Genomic DNA, 26,223 nt, shown 5'->3' on the forward strand with positions numbered 1-26,223 from the left:
ATTAAGCCACTCTATGCCGGAAGGAAGCCGCACATTCGCAGGCACTTGGTCAAAAAGGGCTGCAATTTGTCGAGTTGGCCTGCCCGTCGCCCGCTCGCCTACCTGCTGCCTGCTAACGGCATGTCGTAGGCACTAAAATTCATATAATCACCTGTAATTTGAGACAGCAGTGTCCATGTCCATGGGCCACATAATGTGCAGAAGCGTAAAGTGCTAAAATCAACTTTTATGTGTTATAAATTTTGTCTACGGCCACACTCGCTCTCTCTCTCTCTCTTCCACTCTCTCCTAGTGTAAACAAGCCAACGCAGGTGCCGCACATTTTGCGCCTAGAGATGGCGCATAAACAACTCGTGCTGGGATATCACTAAGCGCGCGCTTTAGTTATGTGCGAATGGTTGCGATAGTTGCTGAGATCAGCAATTGAATGGGAGAGCCTTAGTGATGCGAAAATGTGGCGATAGGCAGCATTTGAATTTTAACGATGTTTGATAACTTGTAAGTATCGATAAGCAATTCATGTGCGATAGCTGCTGCTCAGTGAATTTGAAGATGATTTAAATTTGAATTTTCGATAGTTTATGTATATCGTCGTTTACAGCTGTCTGATATATTTTTTGACATCATTAAATAAAGTGCTCTAAGCAAACGCTTATAAAACACCTCGAATTAAATTAAAGGAATTTCGGAATGAAACAACTCACAATGCTCCAATGCCCGCTTTGAGGCTTAAGATTCATTTCAAATTTCACCTTTATAACAGATAGAGGTTTTTCAGCACAAGTCTCGTCCCTAATTTCGGAACCCATTTTTTTGTTTGGTCTGAAGAGGGCATTGCTCACAATTAATGGGCTGCACGGACACCGCGCCAGAGTCGTTGCCAAATGAATTTTATGACTTTGATTCCATAATATATTGCTTGGTTGTTATAAGCGTGTAATTGATGCGCTGCCACAGCCTAGCACAGAGAAGAGTAACGAGGGCAGCCAAGAATGTTGCAGTCGGATGTAGCTGACTGCAAGATGCTTGCTCGTGGTAAAAAAATGACAAAATATATCCATCGATTATTATTAATTTGGCAAGCAGTGAAAAATAAATATACGAATAGGCTTCTCTGGAGAATATTTCCTTTGCTATGCTCTCAAAGTTTGAGATTAGAGCATGGAGAGTATAGACTATAGCATCATTCATGACGGAATTCTTATTGCTACTATTCTTTTTTTCATATACAGTCTTGATTTCGACTTGCTCTGGGCATTAGAATTCACAGACGTCAAGATTTACCTCTCATAAAACCCATAAACTCTATTTTACTCCTTGAGCGTGCATAGAAACAACAACTCTGACCAAAATTCAAATTTTTCTTGGTGCCGGACCACAAAAATAAAAAATGCATTTTCAATTTGCCAAACAATGAAGCAAGAAGAAGACGCCGCAGGAGCTGCAGAACGAACGAGGGAAGAGTCCTTGCGTCTTGTCGCCTGGGACAGGTCAGAGCTAGGAGAAGGCGGCATATAAAACTCAATGGCCATTGGGCACAAAAATTTGTACAAAGCGAAAGTGTATAGCATATGTGTGTGTGTGTGAGTGTGTAACCTAAGCTATGGCCATTGTCAATGCTATTGTGTGTCATTCAGCCGGAAGGAGATAGAGAGAGAGAGAGAGCGAGAGAGAGAGAGAGAGAGAGAGAGCGAGCGTGTGGGTGAAAGGGAGAGCGAATACAAACAAATGTTGCAATTTCATTTGGTTTCGGACTGAGAGGTTCGACTTGATATTTGCTGCGATTTGCTTTTATTTCGTATTCTTTTCGATTCCGACCGCACGTAAAGCGAATCAATGCCAAACTGCAATTGAGAACGTACACAACAATGCGGTCTAATGACTGCGCGTTCCATTGGCTTCTCTAATGGCCAATACACGGGACGGTAATAACTTTTCAATAGTGGCCGAGACCGAGGGCGATGCCGATGCCGAGGACAATGTGAGTGGAACAGTTGCACAACTGTTGAGCGGCAGCAGTTGAGCAACTTTGGCTTATTTCGTGCTGAAACTTGAAGATTACGCATACGCCGCATACGCCGCACGGGCCAGCTGCAAGTTCTTTCATTTTGTGTTTTGTTTTTTGTTCAGCAACTTTTAATTTGAAATGTTTCGCTTTTATTTTTTCCCGAAGAGTTGAAAACCAGAAAACCAAAAACCCTAAACCAAAAAACAAACACAGCAACAAGCTTAGAAGTGAGCGTTAACAAAGTGTAGCACACAGACACAGACACACACACTCTGTCCCTCTCTCTCTCTCCCACACACTTACAGCTAATATTTTATTTATGTGCCCATTGACCACCCTTAACTTTTCTGCTCTACTAACGTAGTTGCCTCTCTCTCTCTCTCTCGCCTTCTCCCCTTCCGCCTCTCTCTCCCTACTATAGCCGCCTGCATTTAAGTGAAATGTATATTTGTTTCAATTTATTTGCAGGCGCCACTTGCGCCTTGCATTGACTTATTGTTTTTGTTTCCAATTTGCTTTTGGCTTGTGCGTTGGGTGAGTGTATTTTTAATGGCAATACTTTGAGCTGATTAGCTACGGCGAGCACTAGAGTGCAAAAAAAAAAAAAAAAAAAGGACAACAACCTTTATATAATATATGAAAGATAATAAGAGAAAAGACGATAAAGAAAGCTATTTATTATATAATTATATATATAATTATTATTTAAATAAAAGTATACAACACTAGGAGTATTAGGAGATTGTAGAGATTATAAAAGAATATTTAAAACTTTTCATATAAAAGAACTTGAGAACTTGATTCGGAAATAAACTAGATAGTACTAAAGTACACTAAATAAAAAAATGCATAAAATAAAAAAACTAACAATTCTTAACTGTAAAGATTTGGATATATATGATTTAGAAGCATTTAAAAATAAAACATAAAACTCTTCTGCTATAGACTCATATAGCTATAGACTTAAACAAATCCTAACGGAAATAGAGTTGGGAAAAATTTAATTATTTTATAGTTTCGAGCAACTTTTAAATTATTCTTATTAATTTTAGACATCTATAGAATTACTAAATCAAATTAAATTCCAAATTCAATTGGCACTTCATCTACTTTCTACTTTTTACCTTCTCAAGTCAAGTCTCACTTTTATTTACTGTCAATTGAAAAGTTTTTCTTACTTTGCTCGATTGCAACGCTTAGTCATCTCTTTCTGGAACTTGCACTGGAAAGTTATTCAAATTGCATTTCAATTGCAACAGTTTGCCAAGAAATTCCTCAACTTTATGATTTATGCATAATTAAATTGTATTCCCATTTGGATTTCAGCTCTATTTGCTTTTGTGCCATTGTCGATTTGCCGATGCGGGATTTGAAGTATATGGAAAGCTTCGGTGCAGCACAGTTTGCTCTAATAAACTCTCTTGCTAGCTTTTTTTTCTCACTGATTTTGGCTCTTTTTTTTCTATCCTTCTTTTCTATTTTGCTGTTGTTGTTGTTGTTGCTGCTATTTTGTTTGTTTTTGCCTCTTGGCTCATATAATAAACGAAACTACTATGATAAATGTATATATATTTGCTTGCGGCTATGCGTGGAGTGTGTGTGTGTGTGTGTAACTGAGTGTCGTAAGTGTGTGTGTGTGAGTGTGTCCTGTGTTTGTGTTTATTTATTTGGCTGTCCACTTATTTGGCGCACACACACACACAGAAACCTGGCCCAAGTAAATATTTAATCTGAGTGCATGTGAACGTGTGTGTGTGCGTGTGTGTGTGTCTGTCCTCTATTTGCTGTCCAGGCAAAGGCAAATAGCCATGCGAGCCATGCTGCTGATACGCTTAGTTATTATGGTCAAACGAAAGCTGTTAGCCATAAGCTATCAACATATTTTCTTCAATTACTTCAAGCGTATTGAGTGCCCACGTTTTCACGTTCCCTGTTGCTGCGCTTTGTTTTCATTTGACTGAAACTGAAACAGAAACAGAAACTGAAGCAGAAACTGAAACGGAGCTGAGATGGTTTTGCATGGCAACGACACCCATTTGGTATCCTTGTCACAGACTTTGTCCCACTCCCCTCTCTCTCACTCTACCTATGTATGTGTGACTTGGCTATTACTTAACCTGCATGAAACGCACTCAGCGACCTTTTGGCCACTCGCTACCAATTTATTTCGACTCGAACTCGACTCGAAGTCCGAGGCTTGCTTATTTTTTTATGTTTCGTTTTTCGTTGCCTTATTATTGAATGTGTGCGCGACTGTGTATGTGTGTGTGTGTGTGTGCTTGGGCATAAAAAAGCTAGCTGAAATTGAAGTACATAAAATGCCTGCTAAATACAAATTTTCGTTTTGTCAATAAACAAAAAAAAAAAAAAAAAAAAAAAGAAGCTTTGCCTGCATTTTATCGCTCACATTTTGTATAATTTGCGGGCTTAAACCTTTTCCATATAAATATTTATATAGATGTCCATATGCAGCTGTAGCCGCATATAAAAGAGAACGGTTCCAAAAAAATTATAAGAGTTCATCTTTTGAAATTCCTTTTTTTTTTTTTTTTTATCATTCGAACACGTTTCGTATACGTAATCCTCATCTTCTATATAAAAAGTAAATCGATTTATGCGTGCATAAATCAAATGTCAGCCGAACTTGATGTTTAGCTAACGACATGTGCAAGTTTCTATTTGGATTTAACAGGGATTACGCGCACAGGACACGCAACGAAAGACTGGACAAGGATTTGATATCCTTTTGTAGAGTGATTAAATGGGGTAGATTAGTTGCTGTGTGTGCGTTTGTGTGTGAAGTGTGTGAGAGTGAGGGTGAAGTTAGGGTATACATATATGCCCAATGAGACTCGCTAAGAGATCTGTTTAGCTGTGCTAAAAATGTCAAGACTTGTGAAGTAGAAACATTAAAAATTAAATAACTCGAAGACTAGAAAAGCTAGCGGCATGAAATTTATTTTAAAAACTCTCTAAAAGGTATAAAATATTAGAAATATTTTCTTTTTTCCACAATAAGATCGAAACATTTGAAACTTAGCTATTTTATATTTATAAAATCTAGAATATCTAAAACAATAAGATATCATCTAGCCGTCAGGCACACCCCATTAAATAATTCTCACGTGTCTCCTTTTTTTGGGCACTCAGGAAGCAAACTCAGATCGTTGGGCACATGTCAGGCGTTATGAAATTTGCTTTGAGCGCAGCTCTACGTACCCAAAGAAATAACAAAATCGGGAGAGCAAAAACCAATTCGAAAATCCAAATCCCCTGTTGTGTGGGCAGGGCACACACACACACACACACACACACACACACACACACACACACACACACACACACACACACACACACACACGCTTACGCACACTTACCTCGATGCCGGCGCGACTTTTGCTATCCACATTCGAGCTACTGAACTCCGTATCCTCCACCGTGTTAACCGTATTCGTCGAGTTGCCCTCGACCAGGCCCAATGCCGTGCTGCCACCCGCAGCTCCTGCTCCGGCAGACGCTGTGCCGCTCTTATTCTTGGCCGTTGAAAATTTGCCAAGACGTAAGCGCAGACGATTTAATTTGGTATCTGAAGCAGCGCCAGTAGCGGGCTAGAGAGAGAGAGAGAGAGAGAGAGAGAGAGAGAGAGAGAAAGGATTAAAATGATGAATGCTGCATAGATTTTTTTGAAGTGTTGTAAAAATTAAATTTGTTAGCCTTTTTTTTTCTTTGCGCCATTAATATGTACAAGAATAGCTGTAAATTTGCATTTACTTCTTCTGGCAAGAGGTGAATTGCTGTTGCTGTTGCGCCTTACGCTTCAATAAACCGCAATTTGTACGCATTGCCAAAATGGGGAGGCCTCTGCCCGGCCAGGCCTTGCTGGCTTTTACCATATGCATATGTAAGTGGATACGTTCGTAAATAAATTGTGTATATTTGTTACAGTCACGCCACAGTGCCAATACATATATGTATATATGGTATATACCTATGTATGTGTTTATATATATATATGTATAGAGTGCCTGCTCAAAATAAATTTCACGCTTGACTGCTTCGAGCGCTTGACCTCTTTGATTTTCTCTCGTTTTTTTTTCACTCCTTTTTTTGTTGTTGCTCTGCTTTCTTATAGCATCCTTTTTTTTTCTTGCTGTTCTTGCTGTTGTCGTCGCCTTCAATCCCCACCAAATTAAAGTAATTGAGTAGTCAAAACCTTTTGCCTCATCGTCAGCATGCTGACCCTTTGCTCAAGACTCGATATTGCTTTAAATAAATAAAATTATGCTGATTTTGCGTTCGTGTGCGGAAATTTGACAAAAAATAAGAATGGAAAAGTGGAGTAGAGAGATGGATAAAAAAAAAAAGCAAAAGAAAATCATTGGGCCTGCCAAAGTGTTTTGTATGCGTGTGTGTGTGTGTGTGTGTGCCTGGTCGTGCCCTCAGCGCTCAGTTCGCATTTCCCCAAATGGCGTGAATATTTGCGCAAATAGTATTAAATGGATTTGCAGCTAGAGCGACGCATGTGACCTTCATTTTGTGGCCAGCACGAGAAGTGTAATTGCTCTGCCGCATGCCAACACCTAAAGTGGCCCTTAAAGACACACCGAAAGAGAGAGAGAGAGACAGAGTGAGTGAGTGAGAGAGAGAGAGAGAGAGAGAGTTTGTTTTGGGAACGGGTCAGCTTATTAAATATTTAAAGCCAGCTGCTTAATTAGAGAGGCGCTTTCAGGTGCAACTTAATCCAACTGGGCGCTGACAGCTATTAAATTGAAGAAGGCAGTCTTCTAGTTTCGTGAGCCACTAGACCCACAGTTAGAGCTGAGCGCGTGTGCGTGTGCGTGCTTGGGGAGCGTAACACGAGAGCGCACGTGTTTGGCATTGAGTTTGAAGTGGACGAAGCTGGAACAGCTTGAAGGTTTTACTTTAACTTTGATGTGATTGGAGAGAAATTTTAGACAACTTAAGGCGAACTGGACGCGACTGCGCACGACTAGACATGAGTTAACTCGATAGGACATGACTAGGCACGATTTGGCACGACTTGACACTAGCTGATATAGCTTTGCTACGCTCAAACACGACTTGGCTTGGCTTGATACAACTTAGTCCCAACCTAGCCCAACTTTTGGATTAGACACGAAGTTCAGGCAACTTAACACGACTTTTCAAGTCGTCCGGATATGGCTTGAACTCTTTTATTACGACTTTGACACGACTTATTTTAATTAATTTTAATTTAAATGCAACTCAGCACGACTTGACATAATTTTAAACTTTTTAAGGCGAGGCTTAAACAGAATATGTCTCAGACTCAATCTTACTCGAGTTTTGAACGATTTGACATGAGCTCAAATGACTTAACACAACTAAACACGAGATGATATAGCTTCAATGTGACCATGCACGACTTGGGTTGGTTTGATCTTAGTTTGACTCGACTTAAAACGACTTTTAAACAAAATTTGATACAATTTAACATGAGTTTTAACATGACTTAATATGGATTTTTATAGATATAGTACGATATCATTTAGAATCAAGTTAATATAAGTTTTTTTACAATTTAATGAATAATGATACAAGTCAGCCTGTGCAAAAAGGATTCGATATTGCACGATGTGACATGATTTTATAAGATCTTAAATAGAGAACTATGAGTTTTAGTAAAGCAAATAGATGGGTATATAGTTAATGTATAAGCTATATATATCTAGCATATATATATATATAATTAATAATCTAGCTACAGCAAGTAGAACAGACTTGACAGTAGAAATATGAGCTAATAAATCTTCTTAAAATTCAAATTAATAATTCAAGTACTATAATAAATCAAGAATACTTGATATCACTGAAGGCTTCATTTTCCATACAAACTACATAATTGTCAATATTCAAAACTGGAAATCAATTTGCAATTTCTTATAGTTGCAATAAATGCCTTAAGCTTTAAATCTCTATCCACACGCACAGCTGCCATAAACTACAAGTAAGCTTATGCAGCCCACTTGAACGCATCAATCCACGTAAACTTTTCACACACTACCCGAACGATATAGACATGTACGTATGCATGTATGTATGCATGTATGTGTATATGTAGTATGTGTGTAATAATCGCATTTTGTAGGCAAGACGCTAATTGAATTTGCTTTGCGTTTCGCATGCTTGGGATTGCGTATACGCAGCATTGGCTTCGTTTGTGGATTTGATGCCATGCGGGTAATCAATGCGTAATTGAATCGCTGATAACTTCAAAGACACCCTCACACACACACACACACACACACGTACACACACATACACGAACATACCATAAAATTGGCGTGCTAAACAATTGGCAAAATGAAAAACGAAGAGAGAGAAAGAGAGAGAGAGAGAGAGAGAGCGAGCGAGAGAGCGAGCGAGAGAGCGAGCGAGAGAGAGAGAAAAGTTTGTGCGTGTTGCTCGCATGCTTAGCCATAAAATACCATGGATTCCCCTTTGGCGTTTGCTTAAATCGAAAACTAAACAACATGGCACATTAACGTTATTTAAATACTAAAGTAAACGCACACACACACAGCCACCCACCCACTTATAGATAAGACAAACTGTAGCTGCGAATTCCCAGTGTAGTAAAGTGTAGCATACTTTTCAGCAGCAGCAGCGACGACGATAAGTAAAACCCAGCTCAATGTGTATTTTATGTAGATGTGCCTGTCAGCTGTCGCTATCTATAGACACTCTCATATACATACATACGCACGTGTGTGTGTGTGCGTGTGTGTGTGCACATTTATTTAAGCGTTTGCATAAACGATACTTGGCCGAAGCCATTTTGCCACTTTGGCTAATTTATGTAAATTGTTTTCTTATTTAATTGTTTTTCTTGCGAGACATGTGTTGAGCTTCCACATATCATTGTGTGTGTCTGTGTGTGTGTGTGACATTGTCTCTGCTACATGTGCGTGCGTGCGTGTGTGTATCCAATAATTTCTTTACATGCGATTTATGCTGCCTCTGACTGTGGCCAAAAAAATGTCGCTCAAGTGCCAAGACACAAAGCTGCTGTCAAACAAACATTGTGCTACAAAAAATTAATTTGATTTTATTTTAAATATTTATGTGTATATATTTTATAAAATAATAATTTTTTTATAAATGTACTACATGTTTAATATAATATAAAATGTAGTTGATTTTTGTAGCACAGTGTTTTTATTTCAATATTTAAAAAAATATTTTTAAAGATAATAATAGAATAAAAATGTTTAATTTTGAGCTCAGTATATAAATATTCAAATTACTATTTGCTGCATGCCATGTAGCACAGTGTAGCTAGGGAAGCTACATGTAATATATTTATATATACGAATAGTACAGTCGATGAATTTCTCAACTTAAATACCTCTGATATCTCTGATCTTCGATCCCCCTAATTGCCTCGAAAACATTATAAGTTCATGTAGCACAGTGTTCATGTATTGGTTTTGGTTTGATATTTGAATTTAAATTACTTGAGGTAATTTAAATTCAAAATATTTCTTTCTCATCAATTCTCAGTCGCCGAATTTGAATATGAAATTCAATTTGAGCCGCATGCCGTGTAGCACAGTGTTAATGTGCCTGCTTATTGTTTTATAAACTTGATTGCGAACAAAGTTAAACTTAATTTGCTTTCAATTTAAAGTTGCTGAACTTGAATATGGAATTCAATTAAATGCCATGTAGCACAGTGTTAATGTGACTGCTGTTGTATTAAAAATTCATTGAAATTATTTTGACGAACAAATGTAAATTTTCCTTTGACTCTTACTTTAAGCTGCAATGCGATTCCAGCCGTATGCCATGTAGCGCAGTGTTAATGCGCCAGCTCTGTTGTATGTGTATAAATAGAAGAAAAGAAAAGCACAACTTGCAAACGTGTGTGGCATATGGACAATTTTTGCCAAAATCTGTTGGGGTTCTTGTCGCTCCTGCCTGGCTGTTTGTCATATGGTTGTGGTCATAATGTCAATATCTCGAGCAATCAATTTGAGCTGCTGTCACTGGCTGTTGTTGTTGCCTTTGTTTGCAAATGTAATTGTGATTATGTACGAGTGGCCAAGGCGGGCGCACACAGAGAACGAGAGAGACGAAGAGAGAGAGAGAGAGAAAGAGAGAGATAGACTCTCACTTTATCAGTGTTGTTGAGCGCCAAACATCTGGGCGTTCTTGTCAGCATCACTTGGCCATGAAGAAGGACACTCCAAAGACCGATTGCTTTTTGTGTTTAATGTTACATTATTATTAATGTTTGCCCTTCTTGTTGTTGCTGCTGCTGTGTTGAGTCATGTGTCGCATAGCCAAATTACACATAATACCTGTTCGCTCAATTTGCCTAATTGCCTTTCACTATCGTATATTATGTTAATTACAAAATCAATGCGTACGAATATATACGGTGGCATAAATAACATCAATTCGCTATTAGAAATTTAACATTTGTTTCGGACTTTATTATCCATGGAAATACTCGTTCACACAATTCAACATTTTTCTTATGAGAACTGTTAATAATTGCGCTCTCCTGACTCTCTTTACTGTTAAGCTATATGTAATAATATTTGTAGGCCTAACAGCTAATGTTAAGTTTAGAGTCTATCATCGTTCCCTGTAATTAAAATTAGCTTAACAGTTCATTTTGAATTTTTTCTGTAGCCGCCAAGATTGTCTTGCTTAACCCCAGATCGAATAGATCAACAGTCTACTTAACATACCAGTTACTGTTATGCCATTAGAGCTTCCAATTGATTCCATAGTAAAAGGAATTGATACATTAAGCCAACACACACTTAAAGCTCAATCTCCTGCTCTGATCTATGTAAAACTGTATTACAATTAAAATAATACACATTAAAATTAAATATTATGTGCTAAGCTCCGTGTCGATTTTCAACATTAGTCGAATTTTATTAGTTTCTGATGCAATTTAAATCATTCGCAGAGCAAATTTCTGTTAGCCAGTTAGCCGAATGCCACTTGGCGCTACGAATTGGCCATAAATATGCTAAATGCAAATGCAATTAACTTAAATTTATGTGCTGCCAGCGGAACAGAAATAACAACATTTTTCATACGCGCTCATGGATGCCAGCAGAGGAGTATATTGGCTTGCTAGGATTCCAGATTTCGAGCAATCAGCATTGTGTATATGCGTACTCCCCTTTAAGGCCATGGCAAATCGAATAAAGTTTTACTTTCTACAGAGCTAACATGCATTATGCAGTCGTTGCTGCTCGACTGCAAAGTTCTTACTTATATTTTTGTAGCGAAATATCAAAAAAACTTTGCTACAACAAATCTTTATTAAATACAAAAAAAAAAAAAAAAAAAAAAAGGAGAAGAGATGAAGGAGATGGAAAAATTGTAACAAAGCGCGCAGCGGGCGAGCTGCGAAATTTGTTGCTGTTGTAGCCAATGCTGGCCATGTTGCTGTAGTGGTTGTAGTTGTTGTTGTGTGTTAGTATAAACCCTCGTCAAGTTGCAGGAAAGCAATTTTCAATTTGAAAGCATTTAGTTGAATAAAAAAGGGATAACAAGAGAAATAATTCAAATGCCAATGGCTAGGCGTTAGCTAAATGCTCTGCTAAGCCTGAGTATGAAAGCTTACGGAAGTATTAAGCGGATTTAAAAAAGAGTTTTAGCATTCATAAAACTTTCAACTATTTGTTGATTAACTTTTTACACGCCATTGATAATCAGAAATGCAACTGGATTCATAGTATTATGAAAAAATATTGGGCTATATATGAGGAATATTTTTTTAATTTTATATAGGTTTACTAAAGCTTTTAATATTGCCTTGTGCTTGTTTTAAGAAACTAGTTTAAACATAATATATAAACATCTTGAAAATAAAATATTTGTATATTATGTTAGTCCTATTATGCATTTTTAAACAGCTTGTAAAGCTCCACAAAAAGCTACACTCCATAGCAAGCTCATTAACTGAACTTTTTTCTCAGAAAACTATCTAGTTCTAACGTTGCCTTGATCCTTGCCAAAGGCCCTGTACCTATTGCATACAAATTGACTCACTTAGCCCATAAGCTTCGTGGTAAGGGCATCAGAATGCCTGCGCTGAGTGGGGTAAATATATTTTAAAATCAACAAGCAGGCCAGGCCAGTGAGTGGCACTAAATGGATGCGTGTAGCAGACTCTGTATGTACATCTCTGTGCGTGTGCGCTTGTGTGTGTGTTAGTATGCTGGTATTCGTATTGGCATGCGCCTGCTGACATGTAACTAACACATTCACACACAGACACACACACCCACACATGCACGCGCGCCGGACATGGCCTGGACATGTGTACGTTGGCAAGTAGTGGACAACTTGTCTTGTTTGCGCATTGAATTTGTGATTCCAATGACTTTTTGTCAGATTCGCACTGCCCTATGCGATTCTCTTAGGTGCTTGAGTGGCTATGTGTATGTGTGTGTGTGTTTATGCGTGTGTAGGTTGGTAAGTGGTTGCAAACATTTCCACGTCAAATGGTCATTTTCAATTTAGTCAAAGCATTAAGCTTAAGCTAAGTAGCTGCGGTCCAGCATCTCTGCTGGTTATAGACAAAACAAAACAAAAACAACAAATAGAGGAAGAAATGGAATTTCTTATAGAGAAAAGCTGCAATGCTGTGAGCTGTACGAAGTGCAGATGCTCTAGCTGTAGCCTGAGTTGTATTACGAGAATGTCATAAAAGAGATTTACAGCCTAACAGAATTGCAGAGTAGAGCAAAAGCTCATAGAGCAGGCCTAACAGAGCTGAGTTGCCATCGAGCAAAAGAGTATAAAATATTAATAGCTAAAATATTAACATATGGTAGCGAGGCTGCAGAGCGGCACTGTTAAATTAACAGCATCAAGAACAGCTTAACAGTGAGCGTAGCTATGTTAGAAGCTAATTAGCTAAGTATACAGAGCTGCAGCAGCCCACTGTTAAAAGACTCCACGACTGCAGCTTCGCTGTTAATCTAACAGCTGAGAAGAGAAGCTTGAGAGCTAAAGAATGCTGAATGCATGAATAACAGCGAGCTGTATATCCAATATCTTAACAGATGCGAGCAGTAAATAATGACTGTTAAGCTAACAGCACAAGAGAGGATGCTGTAAAGCATTAATGAGTGTTTAATGAAAGAACTGCAATTGTTACGCTTAACATTAACGAAGTAAAAAAGCGAACTCTGTTGCTTACACTGGCTGTTAACTTAACTGAGTGAAAAGTGGATATGTTAAGGCTTTTCAATGTAATAGTAACATAAATATCATTACTGGTGATACTATTTAAATAGCTAATTAACAATGAATGCTGACGAGAATATTTTAATTTGTGGCATACCTATTCTACCCAAATTTTAAGCTTTAAATAATGCTCAGAGTATTTCCTGGAAGGTTCTCCGTCAGTTAAGGTATGTATATTAAAAATGGAATTTCAATCAGCATATATACATACCTACATATACATACATATCTATCTAAATACCTACTTATCCACACTGAGCACCGGTCTTAGGTTTTTTCCACGTTTCTCAACTTTTTACTGTACCTCAGGCGCTAGCTGAGTTTGCCTTTTAGCAGCTGTGGCTGTGCATTCGCTTCAGCAAATTTCTAAAATGCATTTTTAACCACTTGAATGAAGTTCAGGCTGGCTAATTACATTTGGGCGCCCCAAGGCTGTGGCCAAATCGTGAGCATCTTGCATATATGTTGAGGGAATATTTCGCATCAGCTCAAGCTGAAGTCTTTGTGTGAGGGCGTGGCGGTCTAATAGCTTTTCCACGTCTTCTCCTTGCTATCTTCCTCTGTCTGCCTCTACCCCTCTCTCTGTTCTGCCCTTTACCTAACCACCCTCATGCTGCGCTGACCTTTGACTCGGGCTCTTGTCTCGAGTCGATTTTGTGGCTGGCTTCGCGGTTAACTTCATTAGAGTGCATAATTGCAGGGCTTTGGTTGCACGGCAAATTGTGCTGCGGCTTTGGGTTTAACATGCTGCCACACACAGGGTGTTTCACTGTGGCTGTGGGCGCAGCCAAGCTCGAGTTGCTTCAGCCATGCCACACGCTGTATTAAATTGATTTCTAGTTAGTTATGGATTATTCCAGAAATTTTCAGGTCGAAAAAGTTGAAATATTTTACCTTTGCAGCTCTTAACTTTTATTGAAAAGCTGCTTTACGAAAGTTGTTAAAAATTAAAAGGTCACAAATGGATAGCTTTTCCATTTTTGATTAAGTTAAGAGCTTGATGCAGCAAATATGGGCGTGGTGGCTGTTGTATTGAAGCTAAACTTAAGAATTCGGCTACAAATTGATTATTGACTCGATGGGTAATTGATTGCAAATGGAATTTTTGGCAAAAAATAATATTTAAATTTGCTTTGCCTGAGCCGGAGCTGAAATATTTTAGTTTGCATTCATTTTTATACCCTGCAAATGTGGCGAATGTAAATGCAGGGCATATTGACTTGATTCTGATGTAGGTAAAAGTGTTTAGAGAGTGTGGTTGACATTTTGGAGTATATTTAGATTCATGAGTAGAATTGAAATGAATCAGTCAGGGCATTCATAAGGTAAGCTCAAATTCTATAGCATCGATATGAAAGTAATTTATAAATGCAATATTAGATCACTAAATATAACAGATGATAATATGCTTATTCAAATTGTCTAAATTTTGTTTTATATATATTTTTCATACTCCTTTACATAGAATTTCTCTATCCCATCAATTATTAAAGTGACAAAAATACGTTTCATAAACAACTTGAAACGACATATATTTTAGGGTATCATTCATTGCGGCTTTCTCGAGTAGAGTATTCCCAATTATTCATTAAAGCAGTTTGAATATGTTAACAGTTCAACCAGAGTAGATAACTCCAGAGTAAACTTAGTAGTTGAAGAAACCCACTTTTTGCTTTCATTCATTTCTATTTATATATGAATATTTTTAAAAATCAACTTGAGGTATTTCCCAGTTGCGTAATATTTTTACTTATTTTTACTTTTTTTGTTTACTTTTTTTTTTTTTTGCTTAGGGAATAGAAGTTTAGTATAATGTATCCTAAAAGTTTCTTAACAAAAAATAAAGTTTAAGGCACGAGTCAAGTTAAGAGCAAGCAAGCTTATATAAAGAGCTGGGAGAATGAGCTAAAAAGTTAAGAAGACCAAAGCTTATCTAAAGCTCATTCCAATTCGCTTTAGCTCTCCTGTAATCAGTTCCTCTCTCTACACTTTAATCCCTCTTATGTTAGGTATTGGTACTCACCTGATTATTGTTGGCTGTCACGTCAGCGGGACGCGGTCGTCGACGATGAATGCGTTTTCTGGCCGTCTGATAGATTTTCCAGTACAGAGCCAAAATAACCAGCAGTGGCACATAGAAAGTGCAACAGGTGGCAAATACCTAAATGAGGGAAAATTCTCTTTGAAACTCATCCACATAGTCAATAGATATATCAGCTATATTACCTGATAGGCCACATCCTGTGAGACCATGCACTTTTGCTGCTCGATGCGCTGCAGATAATCCGGGTCCTTCCAGCCAAATTGTGGCGCCAGCGAAACAATCACAGATGCGGACCAGACGCAGAAGATCATCATGAAGACGCGGTTGCTGGTGCGTGAATGGATGTAATCAATGTTGGTCACAGCCCAATAGCTAGAAGAAGAAGCAGATGAAGAGGCAAACAAATAGAAAATAGAAAATAGCAAATGGTATAGCGAAAATAGAGCAACAACAATAACAAACAACTTTTTATTTTTATTAACAATTGCTGCCACACTTGAGACGCGACGGTGTTTTTTTTTTTTTTTTTTTTTTTTTTTTTTGTATTTACCTTCTCCGAAACGCGCACAAAATGCAAATGAAATGCTGCATAAATCTAGGCAGGCACACACACTCCAACACAGTCAAACATACACACTCACACACACACATATGGCGCAGCGTCAAAGTAAAGAAACGTGTTCGATATTCGAATTCCGTTCAACAGTTTTTTTCTATTTTTATTTTTTTATTTTTTATTTAGAACATTTTGTTACCATTTTTTTTTTGTTGCTTTGCTCTGCTGTTTGTATTTGTTTTGCCTCTCTCAGGTTTTTTTCTGGGGTTTTGTGTGCCAAAAACATGTTTTATGTATGTATGCAAACCGGTGTGTGTGTGTGTGTGTGTGTGAGCGTTTGTGTGTGTGCCAAGCGAGGCATTTTTGAAATTTCCATTTCTAAAGCTTGAGCAGCCCAAGTCAGTCCACATAACTTTGTAATGTGGTTTGCCAGCCGAAATTTTGCATTCTCTCTTGAGCTCGATTCGTTTGAGTTTTCGAAAAGAATTAACTTAATTATAATTGGATTGAAGTGAACGTATTTCCGTACTAGGCATTTCCAATTGAATGTTTTCAATGGAGCATAGAAATTTATCCTAATTGGATTACAAGTAAATTTTTACTTCTATTGAAATTGCCGCAAATGCTTTTTCGATTTGAACTTTAGATGTAATCAATGGGAATTCTAGATAAGAAATTAATTGTTATATTTATATTTTTGTTCTTTGGTCGAGTGCTAGAACAGAAATGAATTGCCTGGAATAGTGGGCAATTAAGGGGAAAGTCCATTATCCTTTACTGTATCCAATAAAAGAAAAGACAATTATTTTCTTCTCTCGAATTTTCTTGTTCTTAATAATGGAAAAATTAGCAACAAATATTGTAAAATATATCTAAAAAATTGTAAAAGACTTAACAATTAATTTCTTAAAATAAAAGGGATAATTTAAATATACATATATAAAAATATTTAAATAGACTTTCCTATCAATGAAATAATGGCAAATTAAGAGCAAAATCGATAAGCCATTGCAATATCCAATAAAAGAAAATAAAATTAATTTTTATTCTCTCAAATTTACTTAGTACATAGTTTATATGATTATAATCCCAAAATCAAGGGTTAACTTAAAGATCCATACATAAATACAATATATACCAATAGACTTTCGTATCAATGAAATAATGGCAAGATTCCTTTTGGAGGAGATACTGAGTAGAATAGTTATAGCTCTGATAGCTCTGATATTCCATTTACATATTCTAATTAAAGCTTAAAGTTTACTGTTAAAACTAAGCTTGAAGTTCGGTCTAGAGTATTAGCAAAGTTTTCTATACCCGAAGCCAAACTAACTTTTTTTTTAGTTACCCACTTGTTCAGTCTGTGAGTAGAGCAACATGCCTAAACGAGTTTTTAAATGCTACGTGTATGGTAACTGGCACATACACGCACACACATTGACACACAGATTGACACACACATACATATACTGTGTGTTATGAAGCCGGCTTTAAACGTATTGGTACTTCAACGTTGCTTGTTGCTTAGGGCCAAAGGCTTTAAGAATGCCAACTATTCAACTGTGTGGCATAGATAATCACGTCCCAAGGCAGGCAGGCAGGCAGGCAGCAGGAGAAGCAGGAGCAGGAGTAGTAGTAGCAGCAGCAACTGTTTCTTGTTGTTGTTGTTGTTGAGGTGGCAGCCATTAAGCGGCTTTTTCAGTTTTGAAGTTTTGTCAGTGTTCAAAAGGTTGTTAACCACAGCAAACCACCGGCTATGCGTGTGTCTGTGTGTGTGTGTGTGTGTGTGTATCCGAATGAATGTAAAATTAATGCCGGCAAACCGCACATTTCAAAATTTGACAGCGAAACATTGTACAATTTCTTTAGCTACAATGCTGACCGCAGCGCTTAAAGTGGCAACAGCAATCTGTTTATGTATTAATTAAACACAATTTGCATAAACAAATATTATGCCAGGCAATGCCAGCGCGGAGGCCAAACAAATGTGTTTGCAAGTTTAAATCAACAATTAATTAAGTTGACAAAGCACTCGAGACGAGCAGCTGATAGCTACTCTATATATATGTATATATATAGATATACATATATCTGGCTGTTCTATATATACATATATACATCTGCTTTAAATGTTCTGCAAACTTTGCTAAGTGCCTCTGGGCAGCATATACATAAACATGTGTGTGTGTGTGTGTGTATTTGTGCATTTGCATGTGTGGAGCATCATTTAATTTGCGCCCACTTACACGCTAATGACAGCTGCATAAATATAAATACAATTATCGATATGCTGTACATTTGCTCAAAACTCAATTAAAAGGCACTCAATTAAAAGCTAACCATGCATATGGGTCTTTAGCTCTCAGTAAAGTGCTAACTGATCGACTAACTGATACTCTGCAGCGCACACAAAAATAATGAAAGAATTGTTTATATGTATTGATAGTATCTAATGTATAAACAAGCAATTTATTAGTTAAACTACTACAGACTATTAAACACCCCGTAGTAAACACCAAAATTCTTATTAAAATCGAATTAAGGGTATTCCTTAAACTTAATATATGTAGACAAATCTAGGGAATACTTTTAATGTGAAAGATATAAACATATACAAGTAATTACAGCTATTAACATTAAGTTGCAGCTAGGGAATACCCCAAATGAAAAAATATAAACTAAAAAAATTCATTTATAATTTTGTAAAATTTTATTATTGCTGGAGTTTCAGCTAGGGAATAATTTAACCATTTATTTATTTATTATTTCTTAAAGTACAAATTTAATATTAAAAAAAAAAATAAATAAATAAAATAAATAATAATAATAATCAAGTGTGCTTACATAAAAATAAATTTTTTAATAAAATATAAATAATTTGTAATTAGCGGAAATCATGTTGACTTTGATAAATATTTGGATTAGATGTTTCTGTGATTAAAAGCAGTTAACTAGATAAACATTTCCTGATAAATGGCAGTAGAAGGAAGCGAACATAGAGCAGAAGCATGAAAGGCAAATCAGCAAGGCAGAGGCGGACAACCAAAAACTTTCTGAGAAGGAATTTAAATGAAGTTACTCCACTTTTCGCAAAGCCCACGATTTCCATAAACTTTGCTCTACGAAAAAAACCCTTTCATTATTATTTATATATATATTTTCTTTTTTATCCATTTATAAACAGATTTTCTTGAGCTATTCCCAAACGCTTTTTGGCCTCAAAGAGTTCAGAGCCCGGGGCAAATGTCAAATGGCAAACACGTGTTAGCAGCTGCAGTCAGTTTGTCAGCTTGTTTATGAGAAATGATTGTGGAAGCATGTATATATGTATGTACATCTTGATGTATGTATGTATGTGTGTAAGTCAATATTAAGTGTGCGTCTCGTATGCCTCATCGATAATAAATAATAATGAATGATGTTGATAGTTGATGACTTTTGTCTGGACAGCTGCCACCTGCTGTGTCTGGGTCAGCTAGAGAGTGAGAGAGATAGTGTGTGTGAGAGAGAGAGAGCAGAGTTGGGGAGTGGGGCTGCCCCGCCTCCTTTACTGTCTGCTCTACGATTTTTCATTAGCATAATATAATCGACTTCAAGTTGGCAATTTTGATTGACTGCTTAAAATTAATGGAATTTTCTGATTTTGCTGTCAATTTTTTTTTCCGTTTTTTTCTTTTTCTTCTTATTTGTGCTTTTTGCTTTTTTTTTTTTTGGGAGGGCGGAGCTAGCAATTTTATTACAAATTTCTTTAGGCTGTGGGTGGGGCTTGGAGGGCGTTGTTGTTGATGCGTCTCGCATGCAAATTAATAGCGCCAGCTAATAAAGTGCCTGTCATGCAATGCGATATCACTCATACGACTCGTTGTCGACTCCGGACAATATTACTCATACGTCGCGTTGTCGCACATATTTTTTTGAGACTTATTTCTTTTCTTATCTTTTTTTCTTCTTTTCCTTTGCATTTTCCTTTGCTGTATATCATAAATTTGTTAGGTCCGCCATTCAATTGAATTGAATTGAAGTCAATCAATTTATCAAGTACAGTCAGCTAGCTCGCGTCGCTAGGCCAGAGATTCGCCTGATGAATTATAACAATTTATTGTACGCCAAACAATTTAAATGCAATTTTTCCATTATGTAAGTCTGTGCGGGTGTGCGTGTGTGTATGGGTGTGTGATAAATGTGCGGCACTCGAGTGTAACACTTTTTTAATGCATTTAAAAAATGCGCGCCTAGCACACAGAAAAGCCATTACTCTTGCTACTCTCACTTGATGCGTTTGCCATGTTTTTTAAATTTATTTTTTTTTTTTTAGCTTTTTATTTATTTTTTTGCTTTTCATAAATTCCAGCCTAATTTGCCACGCCAAGCGTTGGGCTTAGAGTCTCGCATTCTATATTTATATCTATATATTGGGATTTATAAACACATTTTCAATTATGGTTTGTCACACGCTGTTCATAAATTCTCATGACTCGGCGAAATTGCGCGCAAATTGTTATTGAAGCTGAATCATAAAAAATAAAAAAACAAAAATGAAAATGAAAACCATAAAACAAAGGAGGTTGAGTAAAAGTGAAAAATCAAATTAATTTAGCTCAACTTTTAAGCTGTTCATAATTAATTGAAATTTTATAATGTCGAGTGTTGGTCAATATTTGTTTTATGGACTTGTTGCTGTTGTTATCGTTGTTATTGCTTTGTTGTTGTTTTGCTGACAGCGGTTAACTGCATATTTAATACCTGTCAACTGTTTTTTTTTTTTTTTTTTTTTTTAAAGTCGTTTAATCTTTAGTTGATGCGCTTTGACAAATGGTTGCAGGGGTTTGGGCACTTGGTAAGACAGTTTGTTTAGGGATAGTTGAAGGAATTTCTGAATTTGTTGTGGAAAGGAATTTAATTAGTAAGGCATTTAATACTGAGAAATATTAGCTATGAGTTGGAGTTTTTTTTTGTTTTTATTAGCATATCTTTTCTCATTAATTTTTGTTTGCTACTGTGTCTTATATATATTTATATACATGTATACCTATAATACTTTAAGCTCAAGCCCAGGCAAAGTTCTCTTTATAGCTTAAGCATTAATCTGTTTGTTGCCCCGAAAGAGTATTCAGCACTGACCAGAATTTGTTGTCCATGGAACCAATATATATAACCAATATATATGTATGTATGTATGTATATGTATATACATATATAGTCTTTTTGTATTTGAGGCTAATCGATTGCATTACGCTCTTATTGTAAAACGTTCAGCTATTGTTTCAATTTTTCAATTTCGAGGCAAAAATTTTGTTACGCTTGTTACCTGCGGCTAACGACAGCAATTTTTCAGTTTACAACAATATTTTGCGCTTTTTCTATTTTGAGAAAAAAAAGTGGTAAAAAAGAGCAATTGAACAAAAGACAAAAATGGAAAACAAAACGTGGCATACAAAAATGCATTCCACACTAGACAAATAACAATAGACGGAGGCCGACAACAACAACAGGCGCACATGTAAATGGTGGGCTGTGGGCGTGGCACCGGGTTGAGGCTGTGTTTTGTATTCTTCGTTTTTATTTTGTTTTTGTTTTGTTGCTGCGCCCTGCGGCAGCTGGTGGCATGATTAAATTTTTGCAAATTACGAACAACTGCCTACTTTCTCTCTTTCTCTTTTACTCTCTCTCTCTCTATTTTTCTTTCTCTATCTATTTCTATTTTTCTGAGTTAAAGATGCTAAAAAAAAAAAAATTAAATAAAACATAAAAATGAATAAAAATGAAATAAAATTCAATTTGGCCTTGGCCTAACGAGTCATCAAAAATATTTAATTTTTTCTTTTAGTTTATTGCCTAAATGTTTGCAATTTTTTAAATACAATTTTCAATTTAGAAAGAGTCGGAAAGAACTGAGAGAAATATCACTTAAGAACCACATCATTTCAGAAGAAATCTAAGTTTTCTTGCAGTGTATTAGAAATTGACTTGTTTGAACTGTTCTTTGCTTAATCTATTTAGTGGCTTCTTTTAGTCTCTAGCTCTTCAATTTGATTTAATCGGCATCATTTCGCTAAAACAATTCCCTAATTACCTATTGATTATGGCATATAACTCACATGTAGCATATACATGAATGTATGTATTCATATATTGTCTGTATTCATATCTGTAATTATTTCATATTCAGTTATATTTTAATTACAATTTCCAATGGTTCAACACGTCGTATGATTGATACTTAATTTCATTTTATTCGCAGCCATTTTTTATACCCATGATAAATGAAATGATTGGGTATATTATATGAGAGAGATAGAGAGAAAAAGCGTGGATATATATACTTGATCAAGTTAAGCAGTTCAGTTGATCTAGATGAATCTAACTATTGAGTTGAGAAACTTTAAGAGCTAGAGAAAAAAGACAACATTTTGCTTGAAAATATCGATAATTTCACTCCAAATTCGATTAAATTCGATAACGAAATTTAATTTTCATTTTGAATCCACGAAGGTGTTTGTATACCTGCACCTAGAGTTTCTCCTTTTACCTTACTTCCCCAGTAATCTTTCACCAAACTGACTTCCAGGGTATCTACCAGTGATGCATTTCAACTCGCTTGCACTTTATTATGATTATGACGATTATTTTCATAATAATACAAACAGGCGTTGGTTGTCGCCCGAAATCAATTAGCATAATAAATGCATTGAAATATTGAAATCTTTTTGCGCTTTATTATTGGACATCCATTGAAGGCGAGTCTCGTATTAACCAACTTATTAGCTGGGAGGCAGGCAGGCAGCCACAGAGAGAGAGAGAGAGAGAGAGAGAGAGAGAGGCAGGCGGACAGACAACATGGTGGTACAATTTTTTAATGTATCCACAATTTATTTGCTATGTGCTAAGAGTCGAGGCGTTGCGTCGGTTATGCTGACATGCACGGCTCAGTATATCTCCCTTAGTAGCTCACCCTCCATCTCACTCTCGCTCTCCCTCTCACTCTCTCCCTCTCTCTGTCCCGCGTCTGACTTACAGCGAAATTCAATTTAAAACATGCTTACGTGGCTTGCGCATTTGCTGCGGGCTCTGTTGCGACCTGCCCCACAGGTTGCCAGCTGTCCAGCTGGCTGCCACGCAACCGGGCGGACTGTCTTTCTGTCTGTCGGTCTGTCTGTTTGTCTGTTTGTCTGTCTGTCTGTCTGACTGCCTGACGGCCTGCCTGGCGGTCCAGCATGCGCGCAGACAGCACTTAACTCTAGGCCAACAATGTGCCAGTGTTGTACAACAACAAATTAAATAGCTTTCAATTCCCTCTACAGCAAGCAGTCTTATTAGATATACCTACATATATACCTATATATACATTAAGTTTCGAATATGACCTTTAAGGGTTTTTTTTTGCCAGTTTTGGCAAATTGCTTTATGCTTTAGTTTGTTTTACAACACTCATTTTACATATCCATAGGTATATTATATTTTTAATTAAAAAATATCATAAACATTATTATGAAAGCAGTTGTAGGCTATCTTATCTTTGTCTAACACTGTGCCAGTGTTGTACAACAAGAGTCAAGTAGCTTGCAACTCTCTTTACAACACTAAATGTCTATAAATTTTAAAGTTGTTCCATAATTTTAGCATGTTTTATATGCATAAATTTAAAGCTTAATTCTAACTCAGTTTTTTCGGACGTTGCCAGTGTTGAGCAGCAGGCTAAGCCTTGCTTTGACACAGATATCAGTTATTTAGATTAAAACTTGTTCTAAAGTCTCCTTTTCCAGTTTTATATATTGTTTTAATATTATAAAAATGCATTTTAGACTCTTTCCATGTCTAGTCTCGCCTTTTGGGCCAGCACACAGCCAGTGTTGATTAACAACTGAAGTTGTAGTCCCTTTGCAGCACACAAACTAGCTTTATATATTACATTTCTTATGCCATTTTTCCTTGTAATGATAAATTTTAATCAAGTTTTTATGTTCTTGGCTTTGTTTTGTTTTGTTTTGTTTTTTTTTTTTTTTGGTCACTTATAATTTATGTTTTCTTCTTTTTCTTTAACAGCGACCTACAAATTTATATGAGCAGAAATTGCGTACATATGCTTATGAGTGCGTATGTTCCTTGCTGTTGGGTATATAAAAATAATAGCAGAATTTTTTAGTCTAATAATAATTTTTAGAACGAATTTTTTAGCAAGATAAATTTTAAGATTTGATTGAAATAAAACTGAACATTTTTTAAGTTCTTGAAATAGGAGGTCTTTAAATTTTTTAATTTTATTTTTTTTTTATTTATTATTTATTATTTTTATTTATTTTTTTATTTTTAGAATTATGTAAAAAAGTTTCATGGCTTTACTTAAGGCCCTGATTATTTTCTATTAAATGTTGCCTATTTGTATTAACAGATCACTAAAAATCGGCTTTCATTTTTAAAAAAAGCTAGAATTAAATTAGTTTAAGCTAGCAATAAATATTAAATATTAATTTATTTATTTTTATTATTTTATTATTTTCAACCTTTCAGTATTCTATATGCTTATGCTTCCATATACCTAATGAGTATATTCTAGTTGATCAGCTGGCAGTTGCATTGCCTTTATAGTTTGTTTGTTGTTTCGACTCTTGTGTGTGTGAGAGAAAGTTTACTACTGGGCGCACAGCTGGCACAGGATGCGTCTTCATGTTGATTACAGGCCGCTGCCTCGCATATGTGTCCTGTGCGTGTGTGTGCGTGTGCGTGTGCCGTCTGCTCTGAACGGTTCTGCTCAGTGCGTGCAGTCATAAGGGGACAGCAATTATAATTTATGGCACAAAAACAAGAGTCTTATGGAAATTGCAAGGCGGAGCAACAGTAGCAACAGCAACAGCAGGACTGCAAAAAAAGCAGAAAAACATAAAACAAAAGCCAAGCAGATAGAGGCGCGCCACGCCCAGCTGGTGTTACAGTTGCAGCTGCTGTTTGCAGCCTCAGCCTCAATTTCAGGAGCAGACGCTCTATGCAGTCAAGTGCGTTGATTGCTGTCTGTCTATCTCTCTGTCTACCCGGCCCTCTGTCTGCCTGTCTAGCTGCTACCTGCTGTTGTCCTTCTTTTCGCATTAAACTTTCAATGCATCTGGGCAACTTAAGCCAAAGGAAAATTCAACAATTTAGCCAAAGGGCTAAGGCACTGCTCAATTATATTTAATAAGCCAGATGCCCTAGGGGAGGACACTCTTAGCTGACAATATGAGAAAAAATGCAGTCAAGCTAATTAACTGGCGATGGCCGTAGAGCCAAGTCAAGAGCACCCGCTGTGCAGCGGGCAAAATTGTGCGGAAAATTTGTGAAAATGCTCAGATGTCATTTTTTGTTTCTTCTTTTTTGTTTTTTGTTTTTTGGCTAACAATGGATTTACAGCAGTGCTACAGTTTTTGGCTTGTTGGCTTCAATTCTGGAATGCTGCTCTGTTGGTTGTCTGTTGTGCAATGTGTGCGTGTGTGTGTGTGTGTCTGTGTGTTTTGCTCGCTTTAGCTGCGGCTTTTTGGCCAAGTTTCCTTTCCGGTGGCAAAAGTTTGTGGTCCAAACCGTAAACCGACCATTAATCACACGGCGTGCGCAAACTCTGCTAAACGCAAAACTAAATACAAACAAACCTACAAATGTGCACAAATACGCACGCACACACACATAGATACCTACTATACATGTACATGTGTATATGTATTTCTATACATATGCCTAAGCATGCTCAAGTTAGAGCTTAATACGACCGCAAACTTTTCAATTGCAAGTGAATAAATAATATTCATTTGGGCTCTGATTTTTCTCTAATTTTTCAAAGTACTTTTAAATACCCTGTGTGGCCAGCGTGTTAGGGGTGTGATCAATGAATCTATTAAAGTGTGAATTGTGATTTTATGGTGTGGTCCTCCTTTTTTAATCTGAATTTAAATAACTTTAAATAGCTAAAGTGCTTCAGCATGAATTTCTTTTTGCTAAACGTTTTTAGGGTGCTCCCTCAGCTCATTTTTAAGGCATTCAAGTTGCTTACAGGGTATGTAACAGGCGACTACTTGGTCTCAGACAGCATTAAACTTCTTGCTTAAGCAATTTTCGACTACAAAAATTCCATATTCATTTCAATAAACTTACAGGGTATCTAACTAATTTTTAAATTTTTGTTTCTCTATTTTTTTTGGTAGCTTTCACTTAATCCATTTTTGACTACAAAAACTCCACTTAAATTTCAATTAATTTACAGGGTATCTAACGGTCAGCTACGCAGCTCACTTTTCGCTTTTATTTATTAAAAAAAAATTTTGTTTTCTATTTTGTTCGGTTGTTTTCACTTAATCCATTTTTGATTACAAAAACTCCACTTAAATT

At 36.5% G+C, this 26,223-nt stretch overlaps 1 protein-coding gene across 2 annotated transcripts in view; it reads right to left on the reverse strand.

Moving 5' to 3' along the window:
- The window catches only part of 5-HT1A (5-hydroxytryptamine (serotonin) receptor 1A), an 87,151-nt gene that overhangs the window by 6,107 nt on the left and 54,821 nt on the right, over nt 1-26,223 (reverse strand). For both annotated transcript variants that reach the window (XM_089471546.1, XM_018011725.2), the window contains 3 exons: nt 15,500-15,689; nt 15,297-15,434; nt 5,386-5,616 (listed from right to left, as the gene is read on the reverse strand). In XM_089471546.1, coding sequence (XP_089327672.1) covers nt 5,386-5,616; nt 15,297-15,434; nt 15,500-15,689 — 559 coding nt within the window. The remainder of the gene's footprint in view (nt 1-5,385; nt 5,617-15,296; nt 15,435-15,499; nt 15,690-26,223) is intronic.

This window comes from Drosophila arizonae, chromosome 5 (genome assembly GCF_054131065.1).
Source record: "Drosophila arizonae isolate 15081-1271.41 chromosome 5, UAZ_ARI_1.0, whole genome shotgun sequence".
Lineage (NCBI taxonomy): Eukaryota > Metazoa > Arthropoda > Insecta > Diptera > Drosophilidae > Drosophila > Drosophila arizonae.